General features: G+C 46.5%; 1 protein-coding gene across 3 annotated transcripts in view; it reads right to left on the bottom strand.

The window, feature by feature from the left end:
- Positions 1 to 15,481, bottom strand: part of spata20 (spermatogenesis associated 20) — a 143,908-nt gene that overhangs the window by 85,351 nt on the left and 43,076 nt on the right. For all 3 annotated transcript variants that reach the window (XM_079492823.1, XM_079492824.1, XM_079492822.1), the window contains exon 13: positions 5,486 to 5,694. In XM_079492823.1, the coding sequence (XP_079348949.1) occupies positions 5,486 to 5,694 (209 nt within the window). The remainder of the gene's footprint in view (positions 1 to 5,485; positions 5,695 to 15,481) is intronic.

The raw sequence follows: 15,481 nt of genomic DNA on the forward strand, positions 1-15,481 counted from the left end.
TATACACACATTTGACATAACACAAAGAACAAGACAATTTTACATACAGTACATAAAGACATGAAGACAAGAGCAATATTACCACCGCCTAGAATCTAGGTAATCTAGGCCCTACTACAACTCCTGATTAAGCCTCAAAGTCGACTGGTGAACAAAAGGACCTCTTTAGTCTGACCTTATTGTATGCTGGTACAGTACACCCTATCTCCTCGATCGTTCCCTTCCCTCTCGTGAGTCCATCATGGTTTGCCCTCTACCCGTCCGTCCGTCCATTCATCATCACCGCTCCTTCCCTATCGCTCGTATCATCATCATCATGGCCTCAACCTTCCATCCGTCACTCCCTCGTGGAAGAATGGATGGATGGATCCATGCGTGGACAAGTAGGGAGAATGGAAGAACGCACAGCGAGATGCTGTGCGTCCTTCTGTTCTCCATTCTTCCATCCTTCCATTCTTCCTTCTATCCTATCCATCTATGTATAATCCAGTGTTAATTTTGACGGTAACATTTCAATGTAGTTTTAGTGTGGACTGTGTTTGACTGTACTCTGTTGGACTGTGTTTGACTGTACTCTGTTGCTGTTTTTAAAATATCTGTTTAATAAACTATTCAATCAATCAATCAATCAATCAATCAAAGTCAAAGGGCCCTATTAAGCAAGACGAAAAATCCATGCGGTAATACAGATTTTGCCCTCGCTCTGCGCCTTTTCCTATTATGGAAGCCGTGGTGAGCGCTCACTCATATGGAATACCACGTTCCTGCATAATTTAGCATTGGGGGAGTGTCCATATGTAAATTATTTTCGCTTTGCGCTAGTTGCTACTAAGCCCCTTGACCTAAAAACACTCAGCGCATACCGATTCCGCCTGGGTCTGACCACGTCTTAAAAGAAAAAAGCACTGTTTGATTTGACACTTGAGCGGCTCTGGAGTGCTGCTGGAGTGTTGCCATGTCTGTTTATTATAAGCGGCTTATTTTTCTGCAAAGTTGCTTGTAAATATTGGTAGTTGTGGTTGCTTTTCTTGTTTCTAAAGTGCTTATTTGGGCTTTTCTCCTAATGTTGTTTAAACCAGTGATCCTCACACAGCGACATTCCCATGTCAAGGACCCCCAGATGAATGCATTTGCCCAACTAAGCCAGTGACCCCCATGACAGATTTGTGTTTTTAAATGTTTCAATAACATTTTTCAAAAATATTCCACAATTGTCACTTTTTTCCAAGATTACTTTTGAAAATAGCAGATCTACCAGCTCACAATGCATCACATTCATTCATTAAAACAATGAACTCTGACTGCAGGGGGATATATATTTATAATGATCATTCTAACAATGTGCAAGAAAATATGTAAAAAGAAGGAAGAACTGTATATTTGTGGACAATCAAAATATGCTGGAAATTTTAATGTGGTGTCATTAAAAGGAATCTTGATATGGCAGACTCACTATCTAGAAAATAAAAACATGGCACTTCATTTAAAATAGGTTGTAGACCCCTGTTATATGCGATTCTTTTGGGAGTATGTTTATAGACCTATTTACTTGTTTCTATGACACATGGCAACAGCGAGTTTTCTGGCTTTCTCGTTGAGATTATAAAGGGTCATATATCGCTCATTTCTCAACCTTTTTTAGAAATTAAAACATCTCCATACTCATTGGGAGGTTTGCTTTCATACGCTGTATCACACCCGACTCAATTCTTCTTCAATAATATGCTACGAGCGAAGACCATAACATTGGGGCCGCAGCAATACGCATGGCGCACGTATGGCATTTCAACTCATTCCTTCGTCGTGACTCGAATGAAATAAAATAAAATAAACGTTATTTTACTGGTGTTTTTCAATAGAAACAAATAAAGAGCGTGTGTGCAACAGTCAGTGCATATACGTGCATGCACTATAGGCTATATTTCCTCCTTGTCGGGATGGTGAGCTGAGCTCTTCACAGCCCGTTTGTCTTTCATATTATTCTTATAATATTTGATATTATAAACACTCATGGTTCTCTCATTTCTCAACCGTTTTTTTAAATGTAAAAATCCCCATATTCCTTAGGAATCTTGCTTTCATTCGCTGTATGGTACATGGTTCTATTTTTATCGAATTAAACAATATCAAACGAACTTGTATGTTCGGGGGTTAGACGATTCTGGGAACATTACGCATGGATTGCCAATTTGCCAGCCAATGCTGCGTATCTACTCGCAGTTCCATTCCGATCTGAAAGGTATAGGTAGGTGCCATTTCAAAGGCTTAGTTATTCATTTATGAATCAAATGAACTAGAATAAAGATTTTTACAGCTGTTTTTCATGCTTAGAACAGAAACAAATGAAGTGATGATGTGCGTATATCTCCCTCCCTTAGCATATGGCTGCGCCGCTGTAATGACTTTCCAATGAACACTGCAAGTTACTTAACAAAATAGAGACATAGGCCTACAAGCTATGCACATCATGGCTGTGACAGCTTGTGGATCTGTTCTTTTGAGGCATAAAGGTGACAGCATGCAGTGCAATAGGAATAATTAACCCAAATGTGACAAAGTCATGTCATGTCTATGGTGCCAGTCTGCATAAATGTAATACCACTTGCCGAAAAGATGAGGACATCAGCTGGTGTCGTAAAGAGAATAGTACGGACATGTTCATTGGGTAAGCCTCAAAACTCCCTGAAACACTCCCATGACTAATTCAAGGCCGTTTTGCTCACACCACGGGGTGTCGAAAGCGCTTCTTACCTGGCCCATAATTGTAATATGACATTGCACACGCCCCCACGTCTTAAAAACTGTAAAATGATATGTAATTAGATTCCACTTGCTTAATAGGGCCCATAGTGTTTTGGAGAACATTTCATTTAGTTTTGGTCATATTTTTAGTAATCTGAAAAGTGTGAGTTTTAGGGAGTTAAGGGACACAATAAAACAACGACCTCTGCATCCACGGGATGCACTACTGTACTACTGTACTACTGTACTGTTTTTTATTCTAATTTATTTTGCTAGCTTTAGTTATAATAATAATAATTTCTTCTTCTGTTTTCTAGACCATATAAAATGAAATGGGAGTTAAATGCTGCAATTTGTAAAAATGGAAAAATGTCATTGAAGTGGGACTCATCAAATGTCCCTGGGACTCATCTAAAAGACCATCCCTGCATCCCTGGGACTCATCTAAAAGACCATCCCTGCATCCCGGGACTCATCTAAAAGACCATCCCTGCATCCCTGGGACTCATCTAAAAGACCATCCCTGCATCCCTGGGACTCATCTAAAAGACCATCCCTGCATCCCTGGGACTCATCTAAAAGACCATCCCTGCATCCCGGGACTCATCTAAAAGACCATCCCTGCATCCCTGGGACTCATCTAAAAGACCATCCCTGCATCCCTGGGACTCATCTAAAAGACCATCCCTGCATCCCTGGGACTCATCTAAAAGACCATCCCTGCATCCCTGGGACTCATCTAAAAGACCATCCCTGCATCCCGGGACTCATCTAAAAGACCATCCCTGCATCCCTGGGACTCATCTAAAAGACCATCCCTGCATCCCTGGGACTCATCTAAAAGACCATCCCTGCATCCCGGGACTCATCTAAAAGACCATCCCTGCATCCCTGGGACTCATCTAAAAGACCATCCCTGCATCCCTGGGACTCATCTAAAAGACCATCCCTGCATCCCTGGGACTCATCTAAAAGACCATCCCTGCATCCCTGGGACTCATCTAAAAGACCATCCCTGCATCCCTGGGACTCATCTAAAAGACCATCCCGGGACTCATCTAAAAGACCATCCCTGCATCCCTGGGACTCATCTAAAAGACCATCCCTGGGACTCATCTAAAAGACCATCCCTGGGACTCATCTAAAAGACCATCCCTGGGACTCATCTAAAAGACCATCCCTGGGACTCATCTAAAAGACCATCCCTGGGACTCATCTAAAAGACCATCCCTGCATCCCGGGACTCATCAAATGTCCCTGGGACTCATCTAAAAGACCATCCCTGGGACTCATCTAAAAGACCATCCCTGCATCCCGGGACTCATCAAATGTCCCTGGGACTCATCTAAAAGACCATCCCTGGGACTCATCTAAAAGACCATCCCTGCATCCCGGGACTCATCAAATGTCCCTGGGACTCATCTAAAAGACCATCCCTGGGACTCATCTAAAAGACCATCCCTGCATCCCGGGACTCATCAAATGTCCCTGGGACTCATCTAAAAGACCATCCCTGGGACTCATCTAAAAGACCATCCCTGCATCCCGGGACTCATCAAATGTCCCTGGGACTCATCTAAAAGACCATCCCTGGGACTCATCTAAAAGACCATCCCTGCATCCCGGGACTCATCAAATGTCCCTGGGACTCATCTAAAAGACCATCCCTGGGACTCATCTAAAAGACCATCCCTGCATCCCTGGGACTCATCTAAAAGACCATCCCTGCATCCCTGGGACTCATCTAAAAGACCATCCCGGGACTCATCTAAAAGACCATCCCTGCATCCCTGGGACTCATCTAAAAGACCATCCCTGGGACTCATCTAAAAGACCATCCCTGGGACTCATCTAAAAGACCATCCCTGGGACTCATCTAAAAGACCATCCCTGGGACTCATCTAAAAGACCATCCCTGGGACTCATCTAAAAGACCATCCCTGCATCCCGGGACTCATCAAATGTCCCTGGGACTCATCTAAAAGACCATCCCTGGGACTCATCTAAAAGACCATCCCTGCATCCCGGGACTCATCAAATGTCCCTGGGACTCATCTAAAAGACCATCCCTGGGACTCATCTAAAAGACCATCCCTGCATCCCGGGACTCATCAAATGTCCCTGGGACTCATCTAAAAGACCATCCCTGGGACTCATCTAAAAGACCATCCCTGCATCCCGGGACTCATCAAATGTCCCTGGGACTCATCTAAAAGACCATCCCTGGGACTCATCTAAAAGACCATCCCTGCATCCCGGGACTCATCAAATGTCCCTGGGACTCATCTAAAAGACCATCCCTGGGACTCATCTAAAAGACCATCCCTGCATCCCGGGACTCATCAAATGTCCCTGGGACTCATCTAAAAGACCATCCCTGGGACTCATCTAAAAGACCATCCCTGGGACTCATCTAAAAGACCATCCCTGGGACTCATCTAAAAGACCATCCCTGGGACTCATCTAAAAGACCATCCCTGGGACTCATCTAAAAGACCATCCCTGCATCCCTGGGACTCATCTAAAAGACCATCCCTGCATCCCTGGGACTCATCTAAAAGACCATCCCTGGGACTCATCTAAAAGACCATCCCTGGGACTCATCTAAAAGACCATCCCTGCATCCCTGGGACTCATCTAAAAGACCATCCCTGGGACTCATCTAAAAGACCATCCCTGCATCCCGGGACTCATTACATTGAAAACGTATTTACCTCACTGGTACAGTATATATAATGCTCACCGTCTTTCAGCCGCAGCAGTATGGTGGCGTCGTTGGGGTCCGTGGCGTAGTAACCTCCTCCCTGGGCGTCCCACAGCAGGAGGTCCTGGCGGAGCTGCAGCTCCTCGGCCCAGCGCAGCCACTCCGCCGCCAGCGTGGCCTCGTACAGGTCCAGCAGGCCGCGCACCACGCACGCATAGTCGTCCAGGAAGCCCGGGATGGGAGGACATCTGGAAGACGGGTGGGAAGGAACCAGGCAGACAGGGAGGGGACGGACACAGAGAAAGAGAGAGAGACGAGGGAGGGGGGGGGGGGGGCATACATTAGTCTGACGGTTAACACTCACCCGTGGTTCTGACATATGTGGCCGGTTAACCCATTTACCTGAGGAGCACAGGAGATCTGTCTTGCCTTGGCTTTTAACCACTTTTGACCTGAGATCAGATTCTAAAAATGTCTTCTACATCCTGACAGTTTTCTGAAAAAGCTATGTTTCTATGTCAGTGGTTCTTTGATTTTTCAAAAATAGCAGACCTACAAGCTGCCATTGAGTTCTACATCAAAACGGTCTTAACCCATTCTGGCCGGGAACGCCTTTTGGCGCGCCACCGAGTGGCGCGCTACGAGCTTGTAGATCTGCTATTTTTCAATAGCTAAAGCATAACATAATGCTAACACCAAAAGGGGTTCCCGCCCCAAAATGGGTTAACCACTATTTGAAACTTACTAGCTGTTGAAAAAATAGCAGATCCACAAGCTCATACAAGCTTGTAGAAACAACATATTTTCATATGGGGGTCCGCGGCCAATTTCATATATTTTTTGGGGGGGTAATTGACATGAAATAGTTTGAGAACCACTGTCATAGAAACATAGGTTTTTCAGAGAACTGTCAGGATTTAGAAGACATTTTGTAGAATCTTGTCTCAGGACTTGATAGATTAAGACACATGCGTGGCCGGTTAAGACACATGCGTGGCCGGTTAAGACACATGCGTGGCCGGTTAAGACACATGCGTGGCCGGTTAAGACACATGCGTGGCCGGTTAAGACACATGCGTGGCCGGTTAAGACACATGCGTGACCGGTTAAGACACATGCGTGGCCGGTTAAGACACATGCGTGACCGGTTAAGACACATGCGTGGTCGGTTAAGACACATGCGTGGCCGGTTAAGACACATGCGTGACCGGTTAAGACACATGCGTGACCGGTTAAGACACATGCGTGGCCGGTTAAGACACATGCGTGACCGGTTAAGACACATGCGTGACCGGTTAAGACACATGCGTGGCCGGTTAAGACTCTGACATACGTGGCTGAGACCGATTCTGAAAACGCCTTCTAAATCCTGACCTGAAGTTTTCTGAAAACCTTCAAAGATTTATTCGAAAATGGCAGGTTAAGACTCACCCATTCCGCATGCGATTAGGATTAGGTTAGGGTTTGGGGTAGCGTGTCGGACTATAGCGTGTCGGACTATTGCGTGTCGGACTATTGCGTGTCAGACTATAGCGTGTCGGACTATAGCGTGTCGGACTATTGCGTGTCAGACTATAGCGTGTCAGACTATAGTGTGTCGGACTTTAGCGTGTCGGACCAAAGATATGTACCCGAGAGTGACAGGCCGGGTGCACGACAGAGAAGTAAATTAACCCATTCAGACCCGAGGACGATTCTACAAATGTCTTCTAAATCCTGACAGTTTTCTGAAAACCCTGTGTTTCTATGTCAGCGGTGCTCAACCTTTTTCATGTCAAGGACCCCCGTAATTATCTGTAATTGTACGCCGACCCCCCATCTGAAAATATGTTTTTCCAGGGACGCCTCCCAGAAGCAAAGATTTGAGTTAAAAAACGTTCGCTCTGAAAGAATATATATTCAAAGATTTGCGCCATGCGCTATGAGCTTGTAGATCTGCTATTTTTAAACAGCTAAAGTATAACATAATGCTTAACCCATTTTGGGCGGGAACCCTTTTTGGTGTTTGAAACATTATGTTATAATTTAGCTATTGAGCTTGTAGGTCTGCTATTTTTTTAAAAAACGTGAAAATAGGGATTTAGAAGATTTTTTTTCAATTTTGAGGTCAGGCCTAAATGGGTTAAAACACCAAAAGGCGTTCCCGTCCAGAATGTGTTAAGACCGTTTTGATGTAGAACTCAATGGTAGATCATTGTTTTATTGTCGGAGAAAGACAGTATAGTTGTCGTTGTCCGACTACTTCTGTTGTTGTCATCAACTTTCCAAACATTTTACGGCTCAAGCAGCCGTTTATAGGCAAGAGTGACTCGTGTTTTATCGCTGCTCCGAGTGAACTTGTTAAAGTGAGCTACGGATCGATGCGCTGGACTGGAGAGGGAGTATTATATGGCTACAGGGTAAATAAAACCTTGGACTTGCTTCAAAATGTCTTTTATACCGTCCGTTATATCCCAATGAGATTGTTCCCTGCCAATTCTTTGACCATAATGGAGAGAAAAAAGCCACCACCACAAAGAAACCTATATCCATAGATGCAGAAAAACCACCCCTGGGGCACTCCTGTGCACGCACACACACACCTTTGACTTTTCAAGCGAAGCAGCACAGTAATTCAAGAAATAAGACCCCTCCGTTTCATCATAGCATCCTGCTCTGCCAAGTGCACACTTGTCCCAGGTGTGTCCCAGACTGTTGTGCTCACTCTAAATGGTAAATGGTGCATTCATATATATATATAAATATTCATATAAGGCTTTTATCCAAAGCGATTTACATAGATTGTGCGCACGCACGCACGCGCACGCACAAACACATGGCGGAGGAAACCTGCCAACCTGCTCATCGGGAGCAATTAGGGGTTCAGAGTCTTGCTCAAGTCCACTTCGACACTAACTTAACTCTGGGGGACTGGAGCCCGGGATCGAACTGGGAACACATTCAGCCACTCTACCCCTGAGCCAGTGCGCCCCCCCCCCCCCCCCCTAAAATAGTGGAGATCTACAAGCTCAAAACGCATCTTGAGTGCATTTTGAGCTTGTAGATTGGCTATTTCCACTATTAATGTTTATTTTATTTCAAGTATAAAGTAATTAAATAAGTGTTATTTGCCATATCTGACCTGTGTAGCTTTCGTTTATGAAAAGCTAAAAGCCAAACAGAAATGTGATTTTGTATTAATAATGTAATAATGACAGAAACCCAATTAAATCACTAATCTGAATTATTCGAGTGACAATTAATGGCCAAGTAAAATGTAATAATGGTGACAGCCCGTAACTCAACCCTGGTGTCCTTTGGCTTTGACCGCAGCGGTCACCGTCCAATCCGCTGCTCTCCTATACGCTCACTCCAGTATCCACTCACATCTCCATCCAGAGCAGAGCTTTTCAACCCATTACTTATTCTGCATTTGAGACACGGACCATTTCATGACATTTAGGGGTCCATTTTCGTCACCGCTAAACCCCTTATCCCTAAACATCTTTGCCTTTTTTATTATTTTGAAAAACATTTTCTTTTTTTTTTAATTACATTTTTATCCCACGATTTTGCAACCCAGTTTTTTCACCCAGTGCCAATTATCTAATGTAATCCTGGGCGCTACACTTCCTCTACCAACCTAGGGGGGCAGCGGACTGACCTCATGCCTCCTTCTATGCATGAGGAGTCCAAGCTGCTTCTTTTCACCTGACAGAGGGGAATTTCCCTGGCCGGACGTAGCGCGTGGAAGGAACACGTTATTCCGACCAGTTCCTTTCCCCTCCATCAGGCGCCTCGGCTGGCCAGGGGGAGGTAGTTTTAGAGACCAGGATTACTGCATGTTTTTGTGACAGTGGACACGGGGAGAACATGCAAACTCCACACAGAAAGGCCCTTTCGCCAACCCCACCTCGTGTATGGGCACTGATGACGCGGAGGAGGGAACACGCCCCCAGCGCCCACATCATCCCCAGTGGGAATCGAACCCAGGACCTTCTAGCTGTGAGGCGACAGCACTACTGACTGCCACCGACGTCGTGCCCCCAAAAACATTTTCTGAATAGTTCAACTAGCCGATCTACATTGACACGTTGTGAGCTTGTAGACTGGCCATTTTAACTATTCAAAAATGTTTTGCAAAATAGTACAAAAAGGCAAAGAAGTTTAGGGATAAGGGGTTTAGCGGTGACGAAAATGGAGCCCTTAGCCTCTCAGACCCAAAACTTACAATATGTTGTTGTCGTTGGATAAGATTAGACAGGTAAACATTGATCAAAATAATAATTAATCTACATTCTTACCGAAACGGGCCTGTGGATAACTGGACCCAGGCCCGAAACGGACCAAGGATCTCTCTCTCTCTCTCTCTCTCTCTCTCTCTCTCTCTCCCTCTCTCTCTCCCTCTCCCTCTCTCTCTCCCTCCCTCCCTGGCACCCCGTCTGGGTGAGTGCAAGGGGACACACGGTGACAGGAGGACAGATAGCACTGTGACAGTGGTGGTGTGGTGGTGGTGTTGGTGTGGGGGAGATAGAGAGGGCCCCGATGGGGACGCGATAGGAGGGTTGGGCGGTTGAAGGAGCTGAAATGCCTGAGGGCTTTTGAGAGGTTACGGGAGGGTGAGAATTGATGTCTACATCCATCCAACCATCCCAGTCAGTCCCCAGACGAGGGGCTGAGTCATGCAACAGCATGACCACCAGACCAACCCAAAATAATCGGCAATCATCTGACGGATGGATTTGGATTTGCTGAGTCAATGCAAAAGCAAAGCACACGCTGCCTACTTCCGCTGCGTACACGCAAACACACGCGCGCGCACACGCACGCACACACACACACACACACACACACACACACAAGTGCAACGCGTATGCACGCACAAAGACACACAGACACACACCCACCCTCTGGTTCAACCATAACCTTGCTTCAGATAATACACACTCAACTCACACAGCAGTATGTCATCCGTGTAAGGAGACTATAGTCCCCGAGCTGACAGGCCTATCAGTGGGTCTGAAGAGGACTTCAATGACACAGAGGCTCAGAAGACACACGCTGAAATACGTGTTTGTTTTCCCTTTCACTCACTGCCTTAAAACCACACGGTCCACCCTAGTGCCCCTACTGTATGTCCTGGGCTTGTCATAACAGGTGGAAATTAGACCAAAAATAGGCTGACATTCGGTGACAATGTCACGCTGCTGTGAGCTTTTGTGGTTCGGCTATTATTGCTCCGGTCAGGTTTTCTGGGACCGATCCCGATCACCAATAGTTAATTGGCCGATACGATCTTGTGCATAAGGGGAACATTTTAATATTTAAAAAATTATTAGAGTTGTCCCGATACAATTTTAGTACGAGTACGAGTACCAGTACTTAATTTTTTAGTACTCGCCGATACCGAGTACCGATACAAGTACTTGTACTTTGTTGAGTAACCACTTATTTTACCCCCTTTTTCTCATAGATGCAGATGGATCTCCAATCTACACTTGTTAGTTGTCATTTATGCTTGTAGATAGTCAGAAGTCTGTTTTTGGCGATTTGCTGCAGTGTTGGGTCAGACTTGCATTCGTTCAGCCTAGTGTCAATTGGATGTTTTGGTACTCGGGTCAGAGTATAGGGTCCGGTTCAGAGTACAGAGTACGAGTACTTGAGGGTGGTATCGGCCCGAGTAACTGATACCAGTATCGGAACAACTCTAAAAATGATTATGTCAAAACCCACATCAAAACTGTTCCTGTATTACACTATATACAGTATCTGATTGACTTTTACACCACTTAAATGGTATAAAAAGATGGGTTTCTCCAGATCAGGTAAATTGCCGAGCACCGACTACACCTACTGTAGTCATTTGAACCCTACTGTAGTCATTTGAACCCTACTGTAGTCATTTGGAGTGAAAATCGCCCGATCACCGATCGGTGGCCGATCGATCGGGGCACCTGTAATCTTTGTGAAGAGATTTGGTGTGGATGTAAAGTAAGGGGACAAGTATACTGTGCTACCCCTGGGAGACCCCGCTCAATGAAGAATGTATGTAGTTAATTGGCCATGCCAAAAGGCGAGGGTAAAAATCATTGCATCTCCTATTGTAGTATATTCTTAGACACGGCCGGGTGCTTTGGCCTGCCTTGATTATTATTGAAGGCGGAAAGCCTTTGGGACGATGTAGGTCACATGCAACAACATGGACTCCAATCATCATTACGGCCGGCTGTGACCTTTTGTACACGTTACGGAGTCATTGGATGTGTTTCGCCTGCATTACGCTGCTGGTCAATGGGCTGTGATGCACCGCCTCATGTGAGATACCAATGTCACGCAGCGAGAGAGAGAGACACAGAGAGACAGAGACACAGAGAGACACAGAGACACAGAGAGACACAGAGAGACAGAGAGACACAGAGAGACACAGAGACACAGAGAGACAGAGAGACACAGAGAGACACAGACACAGAGACACAGAGAGACACAGAGAGACAGAGACACAGAGACACAGAGAGACACAGAGAGACACAGAGAGACAGAGAGAGACAGAGAGACACAGAGAGACACAGAGAGAGAGAGAGATAGATGGAGAGAGAGAGAGAGAAAGAGAGATGGAGGGAGAGAGAGAGAGAGAGAAAGAGATGGAGGGAGAGAGAGAGAGATAGATAGAGAGAGAGAGAGAGAGAGAGAGAGAGAGAGAGAGAGAGAGAGAGAGAGAGAGAGAGAGAGAGAGAGGGAGAGAGAGAGAGAGAGAGAGAGGGAGAGAGCGAGACACACAGAGAGGGTTAGACAAAGTGAAGAAGGAGATCTCCCTGCTGAACTCATTAATCAGGAGACATTGTGGTTGTTTACTGCCCCCCTGGGACAAGTGGAGGAATTCCACTCTCAACACTTCTCGGACACAATAAGCTGTTTATTCACAACAACGCACCTTGCTGTATGTATACCGTATATGTCCTTTAGTGCTGTTGCGTGCACACGTTTAATGTTCCTTCTAAAACTGATCGTTTTGGTCCATGATTAAGATTGGCCGAGTCCCGTGCAACACTCGATAAACACACACCTGGGACCGCATGCGTCAGCGTCACACACTGCACCAACATCTTGTTTACAATGTTCACTGCACCGTTGCATGGATTACCGTTAAGAAATGTTGCTTTTCAGGGTAGGTACCGAGGTGCGTACTGTACGGGTATCTTACATGCATCTGTACAGAGGAGTCAAGGATTTAAGTTTTAGTCATTTTAGTTTGAATAGTTAATTTAGTTTTAGTCACATTTTCCAGTCACCTGGAATGTTTTAGTCAACTAGATATCATAAGATTTTAGTCGACTAAATCTACAGTTCATTTAGTCGACTGAAATGTATTTTGGCGGGACTTGATGCCGTCATAATGACTGTTTTTACTTTTTACACTTGCTGAAAATAGCCGATCGAGCTTGTAGATCTGCTATTTTCAGCATGCAACCAAGTGTAAAATGAGACATATACTGGATCTCTTGTCCACTAGTCCCTTCCTAACATGTTAGTCTAGTTTTTAATTGTTGACGAAATTGTCAATATATTTAGTCTTAGTGTTAGTCATCATTTTATTTAGTTTTCGTCAGTGGAAAAATGTAGTCGAACATTTTGTCTTAGTTTTAGTTGACAAAATCAACACTGAAGCCTATGTTCCCTCAGCCCGCCCCTATGTTCCCTCAGCCCTCCCCTATGTTCCCTCAGCCCGCCCCTATGTTCCCTCAGCTCCGCCCCTATGTTCCCTCAGCTCCGCCCCTATGTTCCCTCAGCCCGCCCCTATGTTCCCTCAGCCCGCCTTTATGTTCCCTCAGCCCGCCTTTATGTTCCCTCAGCCCGCCTTTATGTTCCCTCAGTCCGCCCCTATGTACCCTCAGCCCGCCCCTATGTTCCCTCAGCCCGCCCCTATGTTCCCTCAGCTCCGCCCCTATGTTCCCTCAGCCCGCCTTTATGTTCCCTCAGCCCGCCTTTATGTTCCCTCAGCCCGCCTTTATGTTCCCTCAGCCCGCCCCTATGTTCCCTCAGCTCCGCCCCTATGTTCCCTCAGCCCGCCCCTATGTTCCCTCAGTCCGCCCCTATGTTCCCTCAGCCCGCCCCTATGTTCCCTCAGCCCGCCCCTATGTTCCCTCAGCCCGCCCCTATGTTCCCTCAGCCCTCCCCTATGTTCCCTCAGCCCGCCCCTATGTTCCCTCAGCTCCGCCCCTATGTTCCCTCAGCCCGCCCCTATGTTCCCTCATCCCGCCCCTATGTTTCCTCAGCCCGCCCTATGTTCCCTCAGCCCACCCCTATGTTCCCTCAGCCCACCCCTATGTTCCCTCAGCTCCGTCCCTATGTTCCCTCAGCCCGCCCCTATGTTCCCTCAGCCCGCCCCTATGTTCCCTCAGCCCGCCCCTATGTTCCCTCAGCCCGCCCCTATGTTCCCTCAGCCCGCCCCCATGTTCCCTCAGCCCGCCCCCATGTTCCCTCAGCCCGCCCCCATGTTCCCTCAGCCCGCCCCCATGTTCCCTCAGCCCGCCCCTAGGTTCCCTCAGCCCGCCCCTATGTTCCCTCAGCCCGCCCCTATGTTCCCTCAGCCCGCCCCTATGTTCCCTCAGCCCCGCCCCTGTTCCCTCAGCCCGCCCCTATGTTCCCTCAGCCCGCCCCTGTTCCCTCAGCCCGCCCCTATGTTCCCTCAGCCCGCCCCTGTTCCCTCAGCCCGCCCCTATGTTCCCTCAGCTCCGCCCCTATGTTCCCTCAGCTCCGCCCCTATGTTCCCTCAGCTCCGCCCCTATGTTCCCTCAGCCCGCCCCCATGTTCCCTCAGCCAGCCTTTATGTTCCCTCAGCCCGCCCCTATGTTCCCTCAGCCCGCCCCGCCCCTATGTTCCCTCAGCCCGCCCCCATGTTCCCTCAGCCCGCCTTTATGTTCCCTCAGCCCGCCCCTATGTTCCCTCAGCCCGCCCCTATGTTCCCTCAGCCCGCCCCTATGTTCCCTCAGCCCGCCCCCAAAATGATACTCATTAGCCTGCGGACCCCCCATTTTAAAATATATGCCAAGGACCCCCATAAGAGAAGTTTTGTATGGCTCTATAGAAGTGACAATCAACCGGTTTGACCTGAATTAGGCTACGGTCCCCTATTGAATGGCATGCCTATCTCTGGGACCCCAACGTATATTGTAAAATCAATGTTGATTTAACTCTGAGAGTGTACAAATGGAACCAAATGGACCTGTTAGGGTCCATTTGGTTCCCTTTGTACAATCTCTGAGTTACAGACCCATAAGGGTTAATTTGGTTCCTAACTATCATTTAGCTGGTAAGAGGCTGGTAAGAGGCCATGGTTTTACCATGATTTTAGAACAGCTAAGAGGGTCGGAGGCACTCCGCCCCTCCTCACTACGCCTCTTATCTGTTCTGAAATCCATGCAAAACCATGGCCTCTCGTGGCGTATTGCATTAATCTCCTACTTGTCAATTCACTTTCAACTCGGAGTGTAAAAAACTAAAAAATGAATCAAAAAGACCTGCAATTTGGGTCAACGTCTACACTTTCAGTTAAATGAAGTGCTCTTTCCCCTTTGTTTTCTTTTTTTAAATCATTCTTCTGTGCTGTAATTTTACTCATACTTTTCTGTTTTATTTCTACTTCTTTAGATTTGTTTTATTTGTTTTAACAAAAATCTGTTCTGTGTTTTGATGTCTTACTGTTTGTTTTTTTGTTAATCACTTGGAGTTGCCTTGATGTTGAAATGTGCTAAGCAAATAAACTTGCTGCGTCTCTACAAGCTATTTTCGGAACATTTCTGAAAGTTTTCACCGATATTCACATGCAATATCTGCACTTTTCCCCCCCAAGCGTGATATACGCATCGACGAAGATGGCTTGAACTGCAGTAATGGTATAGAATAGAGCACCGAAGTCTGATGTCAATATCGGTAGAGGGCGCAAATCCACGGGTTCATGTACTTTTTATTTGCATTGTAATCCCCAGGGGGATTTTAGATCGCCTCATATAATAACTGTGTTTGAAAAATAAACATGTCATCCAGGCCGTTTCGCTC

Source organism: Electrona antarctica, assembly GCF_951216825.1.
Source record: "Electrona antarctica genome assembly, chromosome: 22".
Classification (NCBI taxonomy): domain Eukaryota; kingdom Metazoa; phylum Chordata; class Actinopteri; order Myctophiformes; family Myctophidae; genus Electrona; species Electrona antarctica.